This window comes from Colossoma macropomum, unplaced genomic scaffold (assembly GCF_904425465.1).
Source record: "Colossoma macropomum unplaced genomic scaffold, Colossoma_macropomum, whole genome shotgun sequence".
Lineage (NCBI taxonomy): Eukaryota > Metazoa > Chordata > Actinopteri > Characiformes > Serrasalmidae > Colossoma > Colossoma macropomum.
This window is the reverse complement of record NW_023494795.1, coordinates 36809352-36829361: the sequence shown is the minus strand read 5'-3', so window position 1 is coordinate 36829361 and position 20010 is coordinate 36809352. Positions and strand designations below refer to the sequence as shown.

Genomic DNA, 20010 nt, shown 5'->3' with positions numbered 1-20010 from the left:
GATGACGCCTGAAGTGTTTTTAATTTAAACATGTAGAATCATTTCTGTTCAGTTCTACCATATAGGCCAACTACTTCATACGTATTCCAGCAGTAAAATTTGATTGGCCTACGTATACAGAGTGAGTGACTATTTAATTGAATTGGTTTAATGTGTTTTTATAAGGGTAGAGTAAAATACAAAATCAAATCTAAGAGACAAGAAATGCTCTTTGGTAAACAAGTTAATTTCTGACACTTTTAAGGGATCGAGATGTATTATATTCTACTGGATCTGTAACTTTCCTCACCAATGCATATTTATGTGTTGCTTTGTTGAATGGTTTGTGTGTTTATATAGTTCCGGCGAGCATCAGCAGGCAGACCCATGTGCCAGAGAATGTGACTGTGGTGGTGAGGAATCCAGTGGCCCTTACCTGTGAGGCATCTGGCATCCCCCTCCCTGTTATCACCTGGCTCAAAGATGGCCGGCCAGTCATCGCATCCAGCTCTGTCCGCATCATCTCAGGTATGGACCGCCCTCATGTCCAAACTACCTGTGTTCGAAATATCAATTCAGCAAAATATTGCAAATAAACTCTTGCTGACACATGAATTGAAATGGCCATCATGTATTTATGAATCAACTTTTCCTCAGGACGTGTATATACAAGAGAAAACAGTGCTCCATTCTGAGTAGACCTGTCACAGTTATTACATAATCACCTGATCACAAGTATTTGAGCTGAGCACAATTATTTTGCACTTTTTTTTTTTGCACAATTTATTTGCACTTTTTGTAAGTCGCTCTGGATAAGAGCGTCTGCTAAATGATGTAAATGTAAAATGTAAATTTTCTACGGTTGCTGGCTTTCGGTATTCTGTGTTTCATCACAAGGAACAGAATTTAATTGGAGCTATTTTTTATCAGGGTTTGCCCTCTGTAAAACCCACCCAATCTAGTCCATGCTTTTCTAATGTCTGAAGTTCAATTGATAACACAAGCTTAACAAGGTAGGCTAGCAAAATAAGCTAACTAGCAAAACAAGCTACAAAGTAAAATGCTATGTTAGCCAATGGAATCCTTTTTTTGCTGCGTAGTTTATTTTTACTACATGTAACATGTTCTCTGCACAAGAAACATCTACATGCCTAATAGTTAATAATTAAGTTGTGGGGGCAGTTTTCAATCATACCTGCTAAAGTACATTGCATCCATGGACTAACAACAGCCTTGTTGTCAGACAATGTTGACGAGCACACCATTGCCCCCTACTCTGAGCTGCACCTTCACAAAGTTTTGTATTGGTTTAGAAATGTCACACTGTTTGTTCCCACCCTAATAAGTCTAAACCCCTGCCTACATTTACCCCAACATTTCTTATGGTTGTCTCCAGACATTCTCATTATGAGAGCACATCTATCTGTGTCTGAATTGTGAGTTATTGACAGCTAGGAATAGAGCTGGGCGATATGGCCAAAAACGTTATCACGATAAACAAAATTCATATCGTTCGATATCGATACATATCGCGATAAATGTCAAATCATTATTTCTTTCACATTTGAAGGCTGATTTTGCTCCTGGGTGGTTAATTGTGGTTTTAAACTATCACTTATGGTCCGATCATGACAAACACTCGGCAAACAGTGGAACATTTCACAAATCTGTCTTGGGACAGTGGGAGAAAGTTTCTGAGCTGTTTTTATCAGCTGGAAAAGCACAGCTGCAATTTTTGTAATAGTCATGATTTAAGAAGATTATTTTTAGCTGTCTGGTGACGAGCGCTCGGCTATCCAGTTACAAATGCTAAACAAGTGGCCAACAAACTCTTTAGTTTCTCAACATCGTCAGCTTGGTTCGGTAGGTCACTGCGGTCACTCCTACCACATCCATGTCAGAGCATATCATAGTATTCAGACACCAGCTAGCGACGGCTGGGTTTCTCTGTGCTATCGTAGTAGTTCAAGGGGTGAACCGCAGTATATCTGACGCTCGCTGTGTAAAAGCATTATCTGCAGTGTGAATCTCTCGCACCAGTCACAGAGTCCTCCTTTTATGCATGTTTAAACTGAAAGCGGTGATTTTGTGTCTTGTTTGATCTACCATATCATCAATTCACTGTGTTGTGCCAGAGCGCCGGAGCGCTGCTTCAAGTTAGCCAGCAACTAAAAACAGCTAGCCTGGAAAGCTAACCTAGCGCTCTCCCGCTTCCCAATGCCTCACAGCTTCCTCAGTTTACTTTTGTTTAAATCAGGGCTGTAACTCACATTAACCCACTTCTTTCTTTCACTTTCGTTGCTCGAGAATGCACTAATACTAACATATGACGGTTTGCCGCTGTAACACGGCGCTGCAGACGTAATTTAACACCGCTAAAGTTGTTAGGATGCACGGAAAGAGGTGAGTTCACTGTAGGACAGTACAGTTACGTCACTGATCTCGTCATTCACACTCGGTCACAGGAGAACAGATCGCCGGTCGCTCCACTCAAACAGGGAATGTATAACTCCGCGTTTCAGATGTTGCTAAAGTATATTTGGCGACCCTTTTTTTACTCGTGGCCTCCTCCCTCTCTAATCAAGTTGAAAAACTCGGAAGTGCGCCCTCTCCTGGCAACAGCAGAGTAGTGTCGCTTTCCTTGCAGTAGAAAACGCCACTGGGGCTTTCGCTAAAACGTGGGAGTGTGAGAACGGTGTATTATATCGAAAATTTATCAAACATGTCTTATCGCTCTATCGAGGAAAAGTTATATCGCGATACTTATCGTTATCGTTTTATCGCCCAGCCCTAGCTAGGAAGCAAGACTTGTACTTTAATACAATTTCATTGTCTTTCAAAAAAAGCCAATTGTTAATTTCAGTTATTTACATGACAATAAATTTTGCGATAGTGACAGGCCTAGTGGCAAGCTTGTGATCTAACAGGAAAAAACACACCGTAGCGAGGCAGGTGGCTTAAGCAGTACAATTTTTCCAATGAGGAATATCAGGACACCATGCCAGAAATCCAGCACTCAGGTAAAATACTTTAACAACATAATAAACCTCAGTTCTCCCACGTCTAGACATCATTCCCAGGATTTGCAAGCTGATCAACCGATTAGACCCTATTTAATATAAAAAACGGCAGTGATGTTCTATGTCTGATTTTGCTGCTGTCGTATTGTATCAAGACCCTTGTATTGTAAAACGTATTGTATAAGTTGCTGCCAATATTCAGCCTTATTATTCATTTCATCTGCCCTTTGTAGAATCCAGGTGGAGTCTTTAGTGGCAGCTTACAGACAGAGGTCAGGCAGGTGGTTATAAATCAGCCACAAAGAGTTGTAACAAGATCGTTATGACAGGAGGCCAAGTGCAACAGTGTGAAAGGGACAATTGAAAAGACAAACAGCGAGGCAGAGGCTTCTCGTATTTGAAGCAAGTGAAAAATGTGCACTCAGGCTCTCCAAAGCAAACAGCAGCTGCTTGAGAACCGCCCGGGTGTGTGTGAGGTACATCCATCACTGACCACCGTTCTGGTCCAGACGTCATAAACCAAGGCAGAGGTCACCTCTGGAAAAAGATGCAGTGAATCAAGCTCCACTGCACAAAAATGTGTACTTACATGGGCCAGAACACTCAACTTTCAAACCTACTTAGGTTTTTACTTCTTTGATGGCCACTTTATTGCATTTCTGCAAGATTTCTGGGCATATCCAAATCCGTCCACTCAGTAGTGAGACCATGGGCAAACTAAAGGTTATACAAACCAGTTTTACAGACCCTTTTTTGGCCCTTGTCTACAATATTTTAAGCTTAATGCATCAACACTTTACATTCATGTGCTAGATGGAGTATGAAGTGTTTTCTCTTTTTCTCCTTAGATCTGATAAATATTCTTTTTTAAAACCTTTCAAAATTAGATGAATGAAAATGAGTGATTTGTGTGGGTAAGCTGAGCTACTTGTTTAAACAGCTGTCTGGCCAAACACTCCCATTTCTAATGGAACAATGGTGACATTTATGGGCTGTTTTTTTCTGAGCTACAATGCAACCTTGTGAATTGTGAGGTACAGGTTGGTTATTGATTCTGTTGAAACTGTTGAGAGTTAGATTTTAAGACTTCCATTGTTAATAATTGAAGAGTTTCATTCCAAGGTGCTGTAGATCCATTTGTAACAAGAAGAGGTCTGAAAAGAACAGCAGCTGATGTGTAATACTTTGTCAAAAAACACATTATATATTGTCTTAAATCAAAAAAAAGACATTTCATGAAAGTGGCATTCAATGCATTTTGGAATTCATGCTGCATTTTCCAATTTTGGAATGAAGCCACGCAAACATTGACATGGTGAACAGAGTACCAGTGAAAATACACGATTATCAGAGGAGACCTTTTTATTTGGGGTGGAAAAAGACAGGAGGACACTCTACTATTTTATTTTTTGTTGTGTAACACTGGGTTCATGTGGAATTCAACAATGAAAAGTTTGGCGTCCATGGTTCCAGAAAAAAATCAACATCCGGTTTGTTCCGCTACTGCGGTTGATGGCAAAAGTAGGGAAAATTGAACTCTTGACGGAATGTTCCCGCAGCAGTCTGCGGAATACTGCTGCTTGCAGTAGCAGAATTTTCTGTCCGGGCTCCGTTCTAAATAATGGAATATCCGGTTGGCCAGTGGAGTAAGGAGCCAGATCATTAAGCTTAGATGATAATGTAAATTATCAGTTAATGCCATGAAATGCATGCACAAGTCCAGTACAAAACTAAGGGGAAACTCATCCCTCATGCACATGTCCACTATTGGGAGACCATTCAGTTCAGTTATTCCACAAAAGAGTATAGTAATGCTGAGATTAATAATTGGCTCCTCACATTGATATATTAGTCTACTCAGGTTTTAGCTTGTCATGTAGAATCCATTGCCCTTTTATCTAGATTTCAGTGGACAAACATGCTTTAACATCTTGAATTTAGCAGGATTTACCCTGATCGTTGTTGTTTTGAAGTGTATTGTATTGGTTGTGCAATGCCACTGAGCAAAAAGCGACCAATTAGACCTATTTCATTTGTGGTCTTCACAGGTGGGCGAAGCCTGCGTTTGATGCATGCCACAGTGGAGGATGCTGGGAGATACACCTGTATCGTGTCCAATGCTGCTGGAGAGGACAGGAAGAACTTTGACCTGGATGTACTGGGTAATATTATGGACAGATTATGGGCAATTGTAATGTTGTAATTTCAAACAGTTGAAATACTCATTGTAAGTTAGCCTTAAAGTAAGCATGCACTGATATAGGAATTAGGGGCTGATACCGATATCTGCTATTTATAGAATATAGAAATTGGCTGGATTAGCATTGTAAAGAAATAATTTGTAGAGAGTTACAAATGCAGTAAAAAATAGCAGAGCCCAGTGGCATCTAAATATTATGCCTGGCAAAAGTTCAAAATCAAATCTAAACAGCTGTCCAAGGTCGATATATGGAGCTAAGGAATAACTGGAATTTGGGGCAGGACCATACTTGAAACCCCTCCTCCTTCCAATCTAGTTTTTGCATTCTCCACCACCACCCCATCTCATCTCTGTTCCTCAATTCTGTCAGTTCTACCACAGTTAAAAAGAGGGTGTTCTGTCTGCGAGCTCCAGGCAGAGACTGCCCAGAACTCCAGCCCAAATTCTCAATAGTTCTCTTCCCTTCCCTTCCTCATTCACAGTCTTCCCTCATACTACCACCATATGTTGAAGGCTAGTCTGAACTCACAAACTGTTTTTTGGTAACTAAATACTAATACCAATATGACACCAGTATGACTGTGCATCTCTACTTAAGAATCTCTGCATGAATAATACTTAAGTATATATTTTTGTTTGTGGTTCTTATGCTGTCTGACCCTGTCACAGCCAGTTGGGTTAGTTAGTTTTGAGCTTTGATCTTGCATTTTAGCATATGTTGTAAAAGCTGGTTGATCTGTTTGTCATTAGTTCCCCCCAGCATTGTAAATGAAGGTGTGCTACAAGATGTGAAAGTGAAGGAGGGACAGAATGTCACTTTGACCTGTGAGGTCACCGGTACGCCATGCACAGTGATCACATACACATACACACAAGTGCACAGTTTCACCATTACACGTGTTCAAAATTCCCCTGCCTTTCCTGTAATATGTGCATTGACCTATTAGGGAACCCGGTGCCTGAGATAACATGGCTGAAGGATGGCCAACCGGTGGTGGAGGAGGCACGGCTGCAGGTAATGTCACACGGGCGCTTCCTGCACATCAGCGACGCTCAGGTGGTGGACACTGGCCGGTACAGTTGCCTTGCATCCAACAGTGCTGGAGACAGGAGCACACACTTTAACCTCAATGTTCTTGGTACGTCTCTGTCTATGTTTGTGTGTCTGTTTATGGTTTTGTGTTTATACAGTGCATCTGCAGTTAAAAGTGTTCTTAAGTGTATAACATGGAAAAGAAATGGGTAACACTTTACTGTAGGGCAGTGTTCATAAAGATGTGTGGCATCTACATAAGCCCTTCATGAGTGATGTAGACCCACATAAACATTTATAAACACTTATACTGTGGTTTTTTCTGGTTGTGTCATCACAATTTTTGAGGTGACATTATGTAGATTTTGTTGACCAGTGAATGTCACATAATACTGTTAATGTGACAGATTGAGATTGAGATTTGAGCTGTCACATAATCAGCATTATGTCACTGTGATATACGCTAGATTGCAAAATTAGTCCCAGGCCGCAAAGATATTGTGAATCCCTCGTGTCCCGCAGGATTGCAGACTTCTAAGTTGATGCTGTAATTACTTAGGCATGCAGTTTGTGTGATGGTAATTAGTGGAGTATAATCATCCTTTACTTGTTAGGTGCATCAGCTTCGTAGAATTATCATGATTTTGCAGCTCTTTAAGTATAAGACTGGCTGATATTGGATTTTAGATTGATACTATAAATAGATTTTGAACTAGTAAAACTTACTAAATGCAACACTTTAAAACACTCTTAAATGTATCAGTAAAATAAGCTGACGCCAGTTGATCAATTTAAGTAAGGGAAAATTGTGCAGATTTTTGTTTCGCCAAAACTCTCGTTTTGAACCTTGAAAAAGAATGAAGGAGTGAAACTTTAGTGCCTTGACCAATACAAAAGACTAGCTTGTTTTGGCCTCCTTTTGTATAGTCTGGTTTGGGGCTGGGGATCGTCTGTGTATGTCTATATATTATGAGTGAATGCTAAAGTGTGTGCTTGTACCCCAGTTTCTCCCACCATCGCTGGCTCTGGACCAGAGGGCTCTTCTGAGGAGGTGACTGTGACTCTGAACAGTCCCACATCTCTTGTGTGTGAAGCTCAATCCTACCCACCCGCCATCATCACCTGGCTTAAAGATGGAACACCGTTCGAGTCTAGTCGGAATGTCAGAGTGCTGCCAGGTTACAAATCCCAGCACAGTCTACTGCACCATAACTTCTACCTGCATACCATGATACCTAAGTTATCCTACATAATCCTACATATTGTTGCTTTACATTGACAGGAATAATTGATATAAAATTACTTTTGTTATCACCAGTGATATCTACAATTTTTTAGGGTTACTTAATGAATTAGCAATAAATAACTAGGGCTGTCAAAGTTAACATGTTTGCTTTTGAACCCATCTGGCCTCAAGCCCGACTGCTTGTAAGCTGTTGGTTTGCCTCCACGACTGTAGCCCTCTTGTTTCAAATACAGTTTTTAAATGGCAAGAAGTTATTTTTACCTACTGCCGTGGTGAATTTGTTTATCACTGAAGGATTTAAAGTCTTAAGCAAAAATGTAGAGTCTTAAATAAGTAAGCAAAGCGTTAGCACTGGAGCACATCTTCAGCAGACTAAGATGGACATTGGAAATTGGAAATCGGAAACTATGTTCACATTATTTCATTCATTCCTTATTTTGTTCACCCATATAGCTATAACAAAAACATTTTAAATAAAAAAAAATTGTTCTTTAGGGTCAAATTTGAGCGAATAAGACTAATTATGACGTAATCATCCTGAAGTGCACAAATTATTGCAATAATCATTATTAATTATTAATTAATTATTTGAATTGTTTGACAGCCCTGAAAAAACATAATAGTAAACATACAGCATGGTTATATTTATTTGAAGGAAATCATTATTAGTGACTGCAGAGATCCCTAGTATGCGTTTGGTCATTCCCTGTATTCCTCTTCTCAGGAGGCCGCACTCTGCAGATTTTGAACGCACAGGAAGAAGATGCTGGCAGATACACATGTGTGGCTACAAATGAGGCTGGAGAGACCCTGAAGAACTACGAGGTCAAAGTTTATAGTGAGTGTTTGAGAGCTATTATTTTTTTATAATTTTGACCAAACTGCTGCCTGAAAGAGGAATTTCATAGATTTCCTAAATTTCCACATATTAAAATGGTTAAGGTGTAAAGAAAGTCATTCAGAATGGTTTGATATGAAATGGTCTGTTGTAGAGAAAATGTCCACGTCTGAAATCTTCACATTAGTGGTTATAGGAACCAGAAGTCTAAAGACTCCGTCACAGAAAGTTATTATATGAAATGGTTATGAGTATGCTACCTGATGTCTGAGACATTGCTTTATGATTGTTTTGAGAAAGTGGCCTAATGTATGTTAAATCCATTAATAAAATGGCTATATTTGTTTTGTAGACATTGTGACTCCTAGTTTCTATCAGCACTGCTGTAAAATAATCTGAGTTGGTAATTTTCTCTACAATAAACTAATTTACATCAAACCACTCTGACTTGTTTACATCTCAATAATTGAGCTATGCAGAAATCTTGAAAAGTTGGTGGAATTCCCCTTTGTGTGTGTGTGTTTCCCATGTAGTTCCCCCTGTTATCAGTAAGGATGGCCTAGGAGAAGGATTTGCCCCCAAAGAGATCAAGATTAAAGTCAACAACACCCTGACACTTGAATGTGAGGCTCAGGCCATCCCAACTCCTTCTCTACAGTGGTACAAGGATGGCCAGGTCAGAGACACTAACACAGCCATATTATTATTTAACAAAAATGAATGTCATATTATGTTGTCCTAGTTTACATATAACTGATTTTTCTCTCTCTCTCTTTCTCTCTAGATCCTGAAGGCAGATGGCCGCATTACAATAACAACTAATGGTCGTATAGTCCAGATTAAACAAGCTCAGGTGTCTGATACAGGCCGGTACACCTGCGTTGCGACCAACATTGCTGGGGAGGATGAGAAGGACTTTGATGTAAATATACAAGGTGAACAGGCTCCCACACAACTCAGAATTCCAACCTCTAGTCCTCATGCTTCAAGCCGTGAAACCTAAAAATTTAACATTTACCACTTTAGAATAAAAATCACCAGAACATAGAAATTCTTCAAAGTTTTGATTATTACTTTGATTAATACTGTCAAACACAACATAGAATTCTAGTTTAGTTTATTATTATTATTAATATATGCCAGCAAGATGGTTCAGGCTCCTGGCAATCGTATGGATAATGTTTCTCCAGAACGTCATGTCATCTGTTTGGGTCTTCAGGCTTCCTAATAGCATTTTCATGACATCTTTGATTGTGTCTATATATCTTGTAGCTGGTCGTCTTCCTCTTTTACCTTCAACTGTTCCGAGCACAACTATCTTTTCCAATGAATTGAAGACCTTAAGTTCCAATCTGTGTTATATTTCTTGACTGCTGGATCATTATTTGTTAATAATTAATAACTATTCATCATTGTCAAAACCTTTGTTTTTATTATTTCAAGCAGAAGTCCCATCTTTTCACACTGTTCTTTAATTTTCCTTACAACAACCTTTAAATCTTCCTGGTTTTCCATGAATGTCTTCTCATCCGCAAATCGAAGTTTATTGATGTTTTTCCACCAATTTTTAATTGTCTTTCATCTTCCTTTATCCCCGCTTCTCTTATTATATGTTTAGCATACAGGTTGAACAGATATGCAACCCTAAGCATAGTTTAATTTGAGAGAGGCCTAATGATGCACCAGCAGACTAGTGATGGTGGTCTATGGTTCCCTCTAGTGATTGATTGGTCTCACTGCAGTTTTCTTATAGGCCAAGAATTTCACCGCCAGTCATAAAAATAAGTACTGGGAAATTTCAGCCTTAATATCCATTTCTGTATCCATTTCTGTAATTTGTAGAAGAAGGTGCAATGCATGATAAAATGCCCTTTGTTTCAGTTCCCCCTAGTTTCCGGGGAAATGGGGACTCCAGCTCTGGCCCTGGCTCTGCTGGGGAGGAGAAGGATGTGATTTTAAATAACCCCATCTCCCTCTACTGCGAGACCAACGCGGTCCCCCCTCCCACACTCACATGGTACAAAGACGGACGACCACTCACGTCCAACGACAGAGTTCTCATCTTACCTGGTGAGCGTGCTCATCCCTGTTTGTGTGCATAAAGCTATAATCAGGTTACTTACTGTATGCTTACTCATTGTATGCGCTTGTCTTTTATTACGGATGCATCTGAACTATAAGAATTTGATAATATTATGGGAGATATACAGTCTTCTGACAGTCTGAATGTACTTTGATTTTATGTGTTTAATGAAAATTTGGGGTTTGTGTGAGTGTATATGTATGATCTTTCTGTGTCCTGGGAGGTGGGAGAGTGCTTCAGATTCCCCGAGCTCAAGCTGAGGACTCTGGGAGGTACACATGTGTGGCTGTCAATGAGGCTGGAGAAGACTCAATCCAATATGATGTCAGAGTGTTGTGTAAGTACATCCGAAAAAGGATGTAGCAGCATATCGCATGTTGTCAACATTTGTCCTTGTTGTCTTGTAACACTTATTAGCAGTTATATTGGAGTAAATATTAAATAACACAGTGGGGTCTAAAAGTCTGAGACCACTTATGAAAATGGTTCTGTTTTGCACTCCTTTCTAATTTAGTGCAAAGTTTTTAATTACAAATGATATTAGCAATAAGTTTGTGCAAAAGGAATAAGACTAAAAACAAAGAATAAAAAAGACCTTTTTATACAGAGGCCTTAATATGGTCAATTTTACAAATTTGCTTCAGTTTAAATAGCGGTCTAGAAAGTAATGCAGAATTTTGAATAATTCTTCTTCATTTTAATTGTCATAACTTTGATTTAAATTTCTCAAGATTCTAACTTTCTGTTGTTTATTTCCAGGTTTAAATGAAAAAAAGACACCAGATTTTGAATGTGGTGTCAAACTTTTGGACTCCACTGCAAAAACACAGTTTATGTTAGCAATACCGTAGCCCTTCATCAGGGCTTCATCACAAGGACCACTGTTGGCTGCTTCCGCTCTCAAATTATTACAGAGCTGTGCAATGTGACAGTATTGTTGCACATGCTAAGAGAAATTAATCCTGTGTAGTTATGAAAAAGATACTTGAGGTTAATATATTTGGAAGTATTTCATGTATGTTTTATCTCTAAAAAAGAGATAAAATTTTAAATTTTTGCTAAAACACTAACGACTTTTATAGCCTCACCGATATGCCTGATACATTCATACCACGGCCACAATCATGTACAGGCCGGGATTTCCTATAAAGCGGATAGTGAGGGTATGTATATGTGTTTGCAGTGCCCCCCTCTATCCGTGGAGCTGACAGAGACGTCCCTGCTGAGGTGGTAGTGTTGGTGAATAAGACCACACTACTAGAGTGCCATGCAGATGGAAGCCCCACTCCTAAAATCAGCTGGATCAAGGACAGCCAGCCTCTGCACGCAGACAGGACACACACACTGCTGTCCAATGGCAGGACACTGCAGGTGAGATGGATAGAGAGAAGCATTTGGAAACGTCTTCCTTCTGAATTGCTGGGCTTGGTTGATTCTGTTTATGGTCAGTTTATGGGATCAGTTTAAAAACGTTAATTAGCTCAGTGACTGAAAATGCTGAATTGAACTGAACGAATTTTGAAAGGAACTGACCTTTTCTCTGTCTGAGGGGGCAGTTCCGTTGAAAAAAAGGAAAAATAGAATAAAAAAAGTGTTTTTGCAGTGGAATATATCTACTATTCAGTTCACTTTTTAAAGACAGCTAATGTTGATATACTTTCAAGTCTTGGAGTGTTTTTGTCTTTGCTGAGATCTTTTAAAAGTTGAACATGTGATGAACTGAGCCTACATTTTTAGTTACATTTTACATTGTACAATGAGTTTTCTTTGGTTTTAAGGATGGACTTATTGTGTTCTGTCCAAGTTAACACATGTGAAGTGTATTTTGTAATCTACGTTATTTTGTGGAATAGTTATTATATGTGTGGTTTCTTTTGTGTGTTTAAGATTTTGAATGCTCAGGTGACTGACACGGGGCGCTATGTGTGTGTGGCTGAAAACATGGCCGGAAGTGCAGAGAAACACTTTAATCTCAATGTACATGGTGAGTTTTTACATCGTTACACTTACCGAGAAGTTCATGGTTCATTCAATTAAACATTGAAGAATTTGGTTTCCTTCAAAACAGACAAAAAAATGAGTGTCGGTTTCTACTCTTTGATAATTTGATTTTTCAGTGCTGTTTTGGCATTTATTTGATAGGTTAAGAATGTGATCTAGCAAAGCCAATTTTTTTTGTGTGTGTAATTTGTGTCACTAATTGCCTTTTAGAACAAGAAAATGCTTGAATAGGAGTAACATGTCATTGTAGCACATCAGGCACACATGAATAAACAAAGCAAAATAATTGTCCAATTTGGGCAATTCTGGCAGTACATTTAACCTATTTAGTGGACTTCAGCAGATTCTCTGAATGCATTCACCAGTTTGATAGGGTTAAGCATTCCAAGTTGATTCATTAGTTTAGTACACATATTACATTGATGGGTCAGACAGTCAGTGTTATGAACATTTCTGTCATAAAATGATTGCCTTATTGCTATCTGCTGCAGTTCCTCCCTCCATACTGGGTGTAAGTGTGGAGAATGCGACAGTGGTGGTGAATAATTTTGTCTCTTTGAGCTGTGAGGCCACTGGCTTCCCACCTCCCACTCTGAGCTGGCTCAAAGACAGGAGACCGATACAAGCTAACGCCAACGCTGTCATCATGCCAGGTATTCAGACATACATATGCACACAGGTAGCACATGGTGTCAAGTATTTGCATTGACAATGTCTCTGTTTTTTTCACTTTCAGGTGGCCGTACTTTGCAGATTCTAAAGGCTAAGATGTCTGATGGTGGGAAGTACAGCTGTGTGGCCATCAATCCAGCAGGAGAGGCCCAAAAGCTCATCTACCTCACAGTGTTTGGTCAGTGTTTACATATAAGAGAGAGAGAGAGAGATATGAGTCAAATTTAATTTTCCACAGGAAAAATTGCAAGCATTTTATTTCTGAGCATTTCTTGCTGAGGCATATGGAAATAATCTGTGTTTAATTTCTTCTAATTTCTATGAAATAAGGTTTAAGTCAAGCCAATTAATTACCATTACAATTGATTTACCATTCAGAGGGAAGACATTCTTGGCATTTTCTCACAATACGATGATGACTGATCAACACTGTCTACCAGTATCTAATTTTGTCTTTAATCCTGGCTCTTTCATTGTGTCAGCTAATCAATAATATCACCAGTAATCATCAGTAAACATATGTTTGTAAATTGTTTTACCCTGCAGTGCCCCCCAGCATCAGGGATGGCAGCGGAGACTCACCTGTAGTGGTCAGTGTGCGTGTGGGGAATTCAGTCACTTTGGAGTGCCGATCAAACGCTGTGCCCCCTCCCACCATCAGCTGGTACAAGAATGGACGCCTCATCACAGAGACTGCCAACCTCCGCATCCTTGCGGATGGACAGATGCTGGAACTTAAGGGAGCAGAGGTGTGTGTATGCATGTTTCTCTTATGTAAAGAAGAGGATTAAAGTGATAGTTCAGTGAAAAATCTAATTTAAACCAATTTCTCATTATCCCAGCCAAGACATATTTGGTGTCTGAAATTTGCTGCTTTAGTTTTGCACTACAGCTGTGAGGCTAATGTGACTTGTGCATTTGTTATTGTGGTTTCTACCACAGTATTAAATACTGTTATTTATGCAAATGGACAAACGTTCAGCAAGGGAAGCAGGGAGACCCACATCACGCAGTTCATAAGGCAATGCAAGCACAAGCTGCATTCTGACTGGTGCTGCAAGGGACACTATAGCGACAGCCAGGCCTGGACAAATTGTCTTATACCGCCAGTGTGCTCCCCCGGTCAGCTATTTTAGCAGACAAGCATACTGTCCACATGTTTAGTTGTTGTCATTTGCGTTTGCATGCTTGTGCTGAGTTGTTGTTTTTGGCCTAAGAAACTATTCTAAAATTAAATTAAGGTTCTTCTTTCTGTGTCTTTCAGGTGTCCGATACTGGCCAGTACGTCTGCAAGGCCACGAACATAGCAGGCCAGGTGGACAAGAACTTCCATCTTAATATCTATGGTTAGAAATGACCACAGACCTTTATTAAAATCCCCCATCTGTTATTTGCAGAAGTATTTTATGTTGCTTTGTTGTCTTTCTCACCACTCATTCACACTGTCCTCTATTTTTCTATGTATGTTCATATGTGTAGAGTTACTACAGGTTTTCAGCACTGTATATAATATATATTCAGCACTGTACACATCAGCAGTGTCACAATTATAGTTTTAAAAGTTATAAAACATTTTTTTAGTTTCTAATGAAATCTACACCATGTATGTGTGTGTGTGTGTGTGTGTGTGTGTGTGTGTGTGTGAGCAGTGCCTCCAAGTATTGACGGCCCGGCAGAAGAGCATGTGGTGGAGACCATTAGTAACCCAGTGACCTTCGCCTGTGATGCCACGGGCATCCCCCCTCCTAGCCTTGCCTGGCTAAAGAATGGCAGAGTAATCGGTGAGAAAGAACACATAACTATAGTCTAGTACTCTTCATTCATAGTGCTTCTCAACAGCTAATTATCAAACCCTTTGTGTGCTGAATTTGCTGGGTTGGAGCTAGAAAAACACTAAACTGCACAGTGCTTTGGCCATCCACTAGTAAGAAAGGCCATTCAACCGAATATTCATCCCTGTATACATTCATTTAAGGGACATTTTTGTAAAAAATCTAATTTACACAGTTTTCCAACTAGCAGTCTTACACTATCAGAAACCTCATAAGCATGTCTGTTTGAGATCACTTAACAATAGGCACATTGTTTATACCACGGTAATAAGATTCAAGAATTATGCTAAATATTCTGTTTTTTCTTTAACTCATTTGGCTGCCCTGAATGATCTTCTTTGGACTTCTTTCTAGAGAATTCAGAGTCTCTGGAGATGCATATCCTGTCAGGAGGTGGCAAACTGCAGATCGCCCGCTCCCAGCTGTCTGACAGTGGTACCTACACCTGTTTGGCATCTAATGTTGAGGGCAAAGCCCGCAAGAGCTACCACCTCACCATACAGGGTAAATACCCAAAATTTACTACTAAATATTCACTGGATGGCCACGATCAGATTAGAGTACTTCGACAAATCTGAATGGAAACCTTGTTTGTGAAGTCTATTTAGCTGCTTTGCTTTTTCTCTAACAAGCTATTATTTCTAGTATTGTATATTAGAGCTAATATTATTAATATTACTACAATTTACCAAAGTATTAATTTTATTTCTTACCTTTTTATTATGAATATGTTTTGAATGATTAATAATTTAATATGTATACCATCGTTTTTACCATTTGCAAACATTTTTACCATTTGCAAATGTTTTAGGCACCTAAGAAAGTGATTTAAAAAGCATTTATCTGGGCAGTAGATGTTTATTCACTCAGAAAAATGCTAGTATTAGAATAAATATGAATAATATTAATAAATAACTAGTGATTTTTATGTCCATGTGTTTACTTAACTATTTGTGAACTTATCCTTGTGGCAGCTCAGTATTATTTGTAATTATCATCCAGTACCTAGTTTGGCTTATCAAACCTTCATCAATTAAATCAGGTGTTGGAATTTGGATGGAATTTTATAAATCTCGAGTTAGTTTGTTCTTCAGAATAGCTCACACTAGAACAAACAAACAATAAATTCTAGTAACATTGTACTATAATTGTGAATTGCATTTATTCTGATGATATATGGTGTTTTCATAAGCACACACACATTTTTGCCAAGATAAATGGCTGTAAATAATGTGCTAAGGTGCCACAGTGCTGTGATTAACGTCTGTTTTGGTTGGCTGCTCATATTGTGCCTCAATCAAAAACAGTTATTTAATTTACTGACTGGTTGATTGACTAATCCGTCATACCGGTTGTGTGGTAGTGCCACCGAGCATCATAGGTTCAGAGCTGCCTGGCGAGGTGAATGTCCTGCTGAATGACAGTATCCAGCTTGTGTGTCGGGCAGAAGGAACTCCGCCCCCCACCATCCAGTGGCTGAAGGACGGGCAAGCTCTAAGCCGAACTGGCCTCAAGAATATCAGGTGTGTGTCTGTGGAGATCTTTTAGTGCTTGCCTCAGCCAGGCCTCAGGAATGTTAGTTATATAAGTTGCTCTGTTCTCAGTGTTATCAAAATGTAAGCAGAAATATATATGTAGACTCTCCATTTTATTACAAATGCGTATTTTATATTTGTACTCAGTGGCCTTTTCGTAAGGTCCACTATATATGTGCAGAATTACCAATTGTAGTCATACCAACCATCTGTTTTCGTGCAGAAGCTGTCAACTACTCTGTACCTCATTCATCAGTGGTCAGTTTCTGACCACAACACTGCTGCTGACAAGATACTGGGTCGAGCACTCTCAAACTAGCAAAGACCTGTATAAAAAAAAAATAAAAACTGCTGTGTATGATGCACTTTTACCAGCACCACAGACACTATCAGGCCACTACCATGTCACTGTCAGCGCTGTGCTGAGAATGATTCATCACCCAAATAATATGTAGCCAAGAGCCAGTGGTTCTTCAGAAACTTCAGAAAATTATCTTTAATTTATTTTAAAGTTATTAACACAAAGTGATGTGTGTGTGTGTGTGTGTTGTCTATTCCTGCAGAATCAGTCCAGATGGCAGTACATTGACGGTAACAGCTGCCCACACAGCAGACAGCGGCAAATACACGTGTTTGGCCACCAATAAGGCTGGTGAGGAGGACAAGGTCTTTAATCTTAATGTGTATGGTAAGTTTCAGTTCACAGTAACACAAAATAAAATGAAAAAAATGTTAGGGAAAGACAAAGAACATTGCTATATCTTCCTGTGACATTATTCTGATGAAATGTGTATGTTTCTTTGTGGTCCTTCTAAGAATAATCTCAATGTCCATTTAAGGTAAGACATAGCAAACATTTCCTTTTTTTCTTCAGTCCCTCCAGTGATACAGAGTAACGGAGCCGTGGCTGAGGAGTTAACTGCAGTTCTGGACAGCTCAGTGAACATTGAGTGTGTGGCCAGTGGCTCCCCCACTCCTCATCTCAACTGGCTGAAAAATGGCCTGCCCGTGCCCGTGTCTGCCCACTTACGACTGCTTTCTGCTGGACAAGTCCTCCGGTAAGCCCATATTCATTCAAGTCACCAGTGTTAACTCCTCCCGAGTGCAAAAGAGTTTACTCTAATTTTAAGGTGTAGAAGCCTCATATTAGGTTTCATTATTACCTTACTCATCTCTCTGACTATGGATTAAAAACCCTTTTGTCCCACAGTAATTAGATTCAGATAAATACGTATTTTCTCTGGCTTCATTTCTTTTCTAATACATTTCCAAAGACGTAATTAATTGAATAGGGTGGGAAATAAAGGTAAAACTTTATACAAGCATGTAATTGAAATTAATACGAATGTAGTAGCTGTATGTGATTATAACTGAATGCACTCAATGTTGGTCAGCATTGCCCGTGTTCAAGTGTCAGATGAAGGCACTTACACTTGTGTGGCCTCCAATCGTGCTGGAGTGGACAACAAACACTACAGTCTGCAGGTGTATGGTGAGTTCATTTAACCTACATGGTCAGTTTTTCAAAAGTACCTATTTTGAATTTCATGTTCTCAACAAAAAATGAATAAATAAATGTGTTTCTTTGACAATTTAATCCAATCCTGCAGAGAAAATATTTCTCCATAACTGTCCCCTAATAGGATAACATTCTTGGTTGATTTTCTAAGTGAAAATATTTTGCAGCAAAGTTTAACATATAGGAAACAAATAAAATAGAAAATGTGCAATAACTTTTGCACAGGCCACATTTTATTTTTTTTCCAACATGTTAAATTCATTGCATTAAATTGTGCAGAAGTTTGTTCTGTTGTGTTAACTTATTTTCACAACAAAACATGTACTTCGACCAAACCTTTGCACACTACTGTGTATATTATTGATTTTAGTATTTATTTAATTATTGTTTTTCTGTGTTAATGCTGTTTTGAAAATAGGAATATTTTCTTGAACATTATGCTCTTATTCCACACACTAAATAAACAGTTGACATTATTATTATTATTATTATTATTATTATTATTATGCTTCTTAAATACTGGTGAATGTTCAGTTCCCCCAAGTCTGGATGGAGCAGGAACCACAGATGATGTGACATTGGTTAAAGGGAGCATGGTGGCTCTGGTGTGCATCTCTGATGGGACCCCCACCCCTACGGTCTCCTGGCTGAAGGAGGGTGCTGCTCTGCCTTTGGACTCCCACATCGCCCTGCTGAACCATAACAGCACTCTGCAGATATCCGACATCCAGGTCTACAACACAGGACGCTACACTTGCGCTGCACGAAACCAGGCCGGAGAGGCCCATCGGCACTTTAACCTCAAAGTGCTGGGTGAGAAGAGAGAAAGACAGTGAAAAAAGAGATAGAAATAATGTATCTAGTATGTACTATAATATATTTGGTATTTGGAGAAAACTATATATTTGGGATTCTTTTTGCTCACATATTCTGTTTTTACTTGTAAGGATTTTACTTATATCTATCAAGTAACAAAGACAAGAAGTGTGATTATTTTGAATGATTTTATTCTCATGGCATGGTGCTTAATTTTTTCAAAAAATGTTTGAGATGGATCATAGTTTGACTCCTCCATTTCTCAGATCCTCCACGGATAAATGGCTCTGGATTCCCCACTGAGGTGTCGGTGGTGGTGAACCATGCTCTGGAGCTCCTCTGTGAGGCAGAGGGCATACCTGTCCCCACGCTTACCTGGGTGAAGGATGGCAGACCGCTGCCCCAGACGGACGGCTTGCGCCTCCTCCGTGGAGGAGAAGTGCTCCGGATCAGCTCCGCACAGGTCTGACACCCAGTCCACTAACTATGAGCTGTGTGCTCTGTGTACTTTGTCAAAGCTGTACTATGATGTGTTATAATTGGTTAATGCTTAAGTAGAGTTTTGCAATTGGATGAATATGTACCTGCACTCTTATTAGTGAATATTATCGAATATAGTTGAGTATTAAAACAAGATCAGAGATAGCATGATACATGCAAGAAATAGAGATACTGAATATCTTGAATTCCTGTAAAAGCTTGTGTTTGTTAAAGATAATAATAGTTTATGGGAATTAATTCTGTTGTTATTAGCTCTTGTAAATTAATTCTCAAATACTTATAGTAATTGATTGATAGTAGTCAACTATTGTAGTACTTATTTATTTGCAGTGTTGTTCTGCCAATTGTCTCATGCATTCATGTGTATTATATTCATTTGCACTTAACAGCTGCCTTAGTTTGTATTGTATGCAAATAATTAGTTGCATTCAAGCAAACATTTGTAAACACATAGTGTTTCTTCTAGCGCTGTTAAATTCTGTGAATTTTGTAGCTTCTCCTAACATATATGATTTGCATACTCCTCTACAGAGAACAAACTTAAACATGAAAATTTTCTGCGAATTTTAGTGTACAATTTCTATTTATTTACTGAGTTTAATACATTGGGAAAAGGTAAAACATAAAATATAAAATGTGCCATAACTTTCGCATGGTTCACATTTAATTTTTTCCCAAATAAACAGTAATTGTAAGTTAAAAATATGTTTTCTGTAGATGATGTGTTAACTTATT

The 20010-nt window shown here is 39.0% G+C and overlaps 1 protein-coding gene across 2 annotated transcripts in view; it reads left to right on the top strand.

The window, feature by feature from the left end:
- hmcn1 (hemicentin 1) overlaps positions 1 to 20010 on the top strand; it is a 142396-nt gene that overhangs the window by 95540 nt on the left and 26846 nt on the right. For both annotated transcript variants that reach the window (XM_036582339.1, XM_036582340.1), the window contains exons 46-69: positions 340 to 507; positions 5048 to 5161; positions 5950 to 6036; positions 6147 to 6338; positions 7237 to 7410; positions 8203 to 8316; positions 8850 to 8992; positions 9101 to 9251; positions 10198 to 10386; positions 10623 to 10736; positions 11583 to 11770; positions 12287 to 12383; positions 12892 to 13053; positions 13137 to 13250; positions 13619 to 13821; positions 14337 to 14418; positions 14722 to 14853; positions 15259 to 15408; positions 16268 to 16427; positions 17003 to 17127; positions 17314 to 17497; positions 17834 to 17931; positions 18493 to 18771; positions 19041 to 19237. In XM_036582339.1, the coding sequence (XP_036438232.1) occupies positions 340 to 507; positions 5048 to 5161; positions 5950 to 6036; positions 6147 to 6338; positions 7237 to 7410; positions 8203 to 8316; positions 8850 to 8992; positions 9101 to 9251; positions 10198 to 10386; positions 10623 to 10736; positions 11583 to 11770; positions 12287 to 12383; positions 12892 to 13053; positions 13137 to 13250; positions 13619 to 13821; positions 14337 to 14418; positions 14722 to 14853; positions 15259 to 15408; positions 16268 to 16427; positions 17003 to 17127; positions 17314 to 17497; positions 17834 to 17931; positions 18493 to 18771; positions 19041 to 19237 (3617 nt within the window). The remainder of the gene's footprint in view (positions 1 to 339; positions 508 to 5047; positions 5162 to 5949; positions 6037 to 6146; positions 6339 to 7236; positions 7411 to 8202; positions 8317 to 8849; positions 8993 to 9100; positions 9252 to 10197; positions 10387 to 10622; positions 10737 to 11582; positions 11771 to 12286; positions 12384 to 12891; positions 13054 to 13136; positions 13251 to 13618; positions 13822 to 14336; positions 14419 to 14721; positions 14854 to 15258; positions 15409 to 16267; positions 16428 to 17002; positions 17128 to 17313; positions 17498 to 17833; positions 17932 to 18492; positions 18772 to 19040; positions 19238 to 20010) is intronic.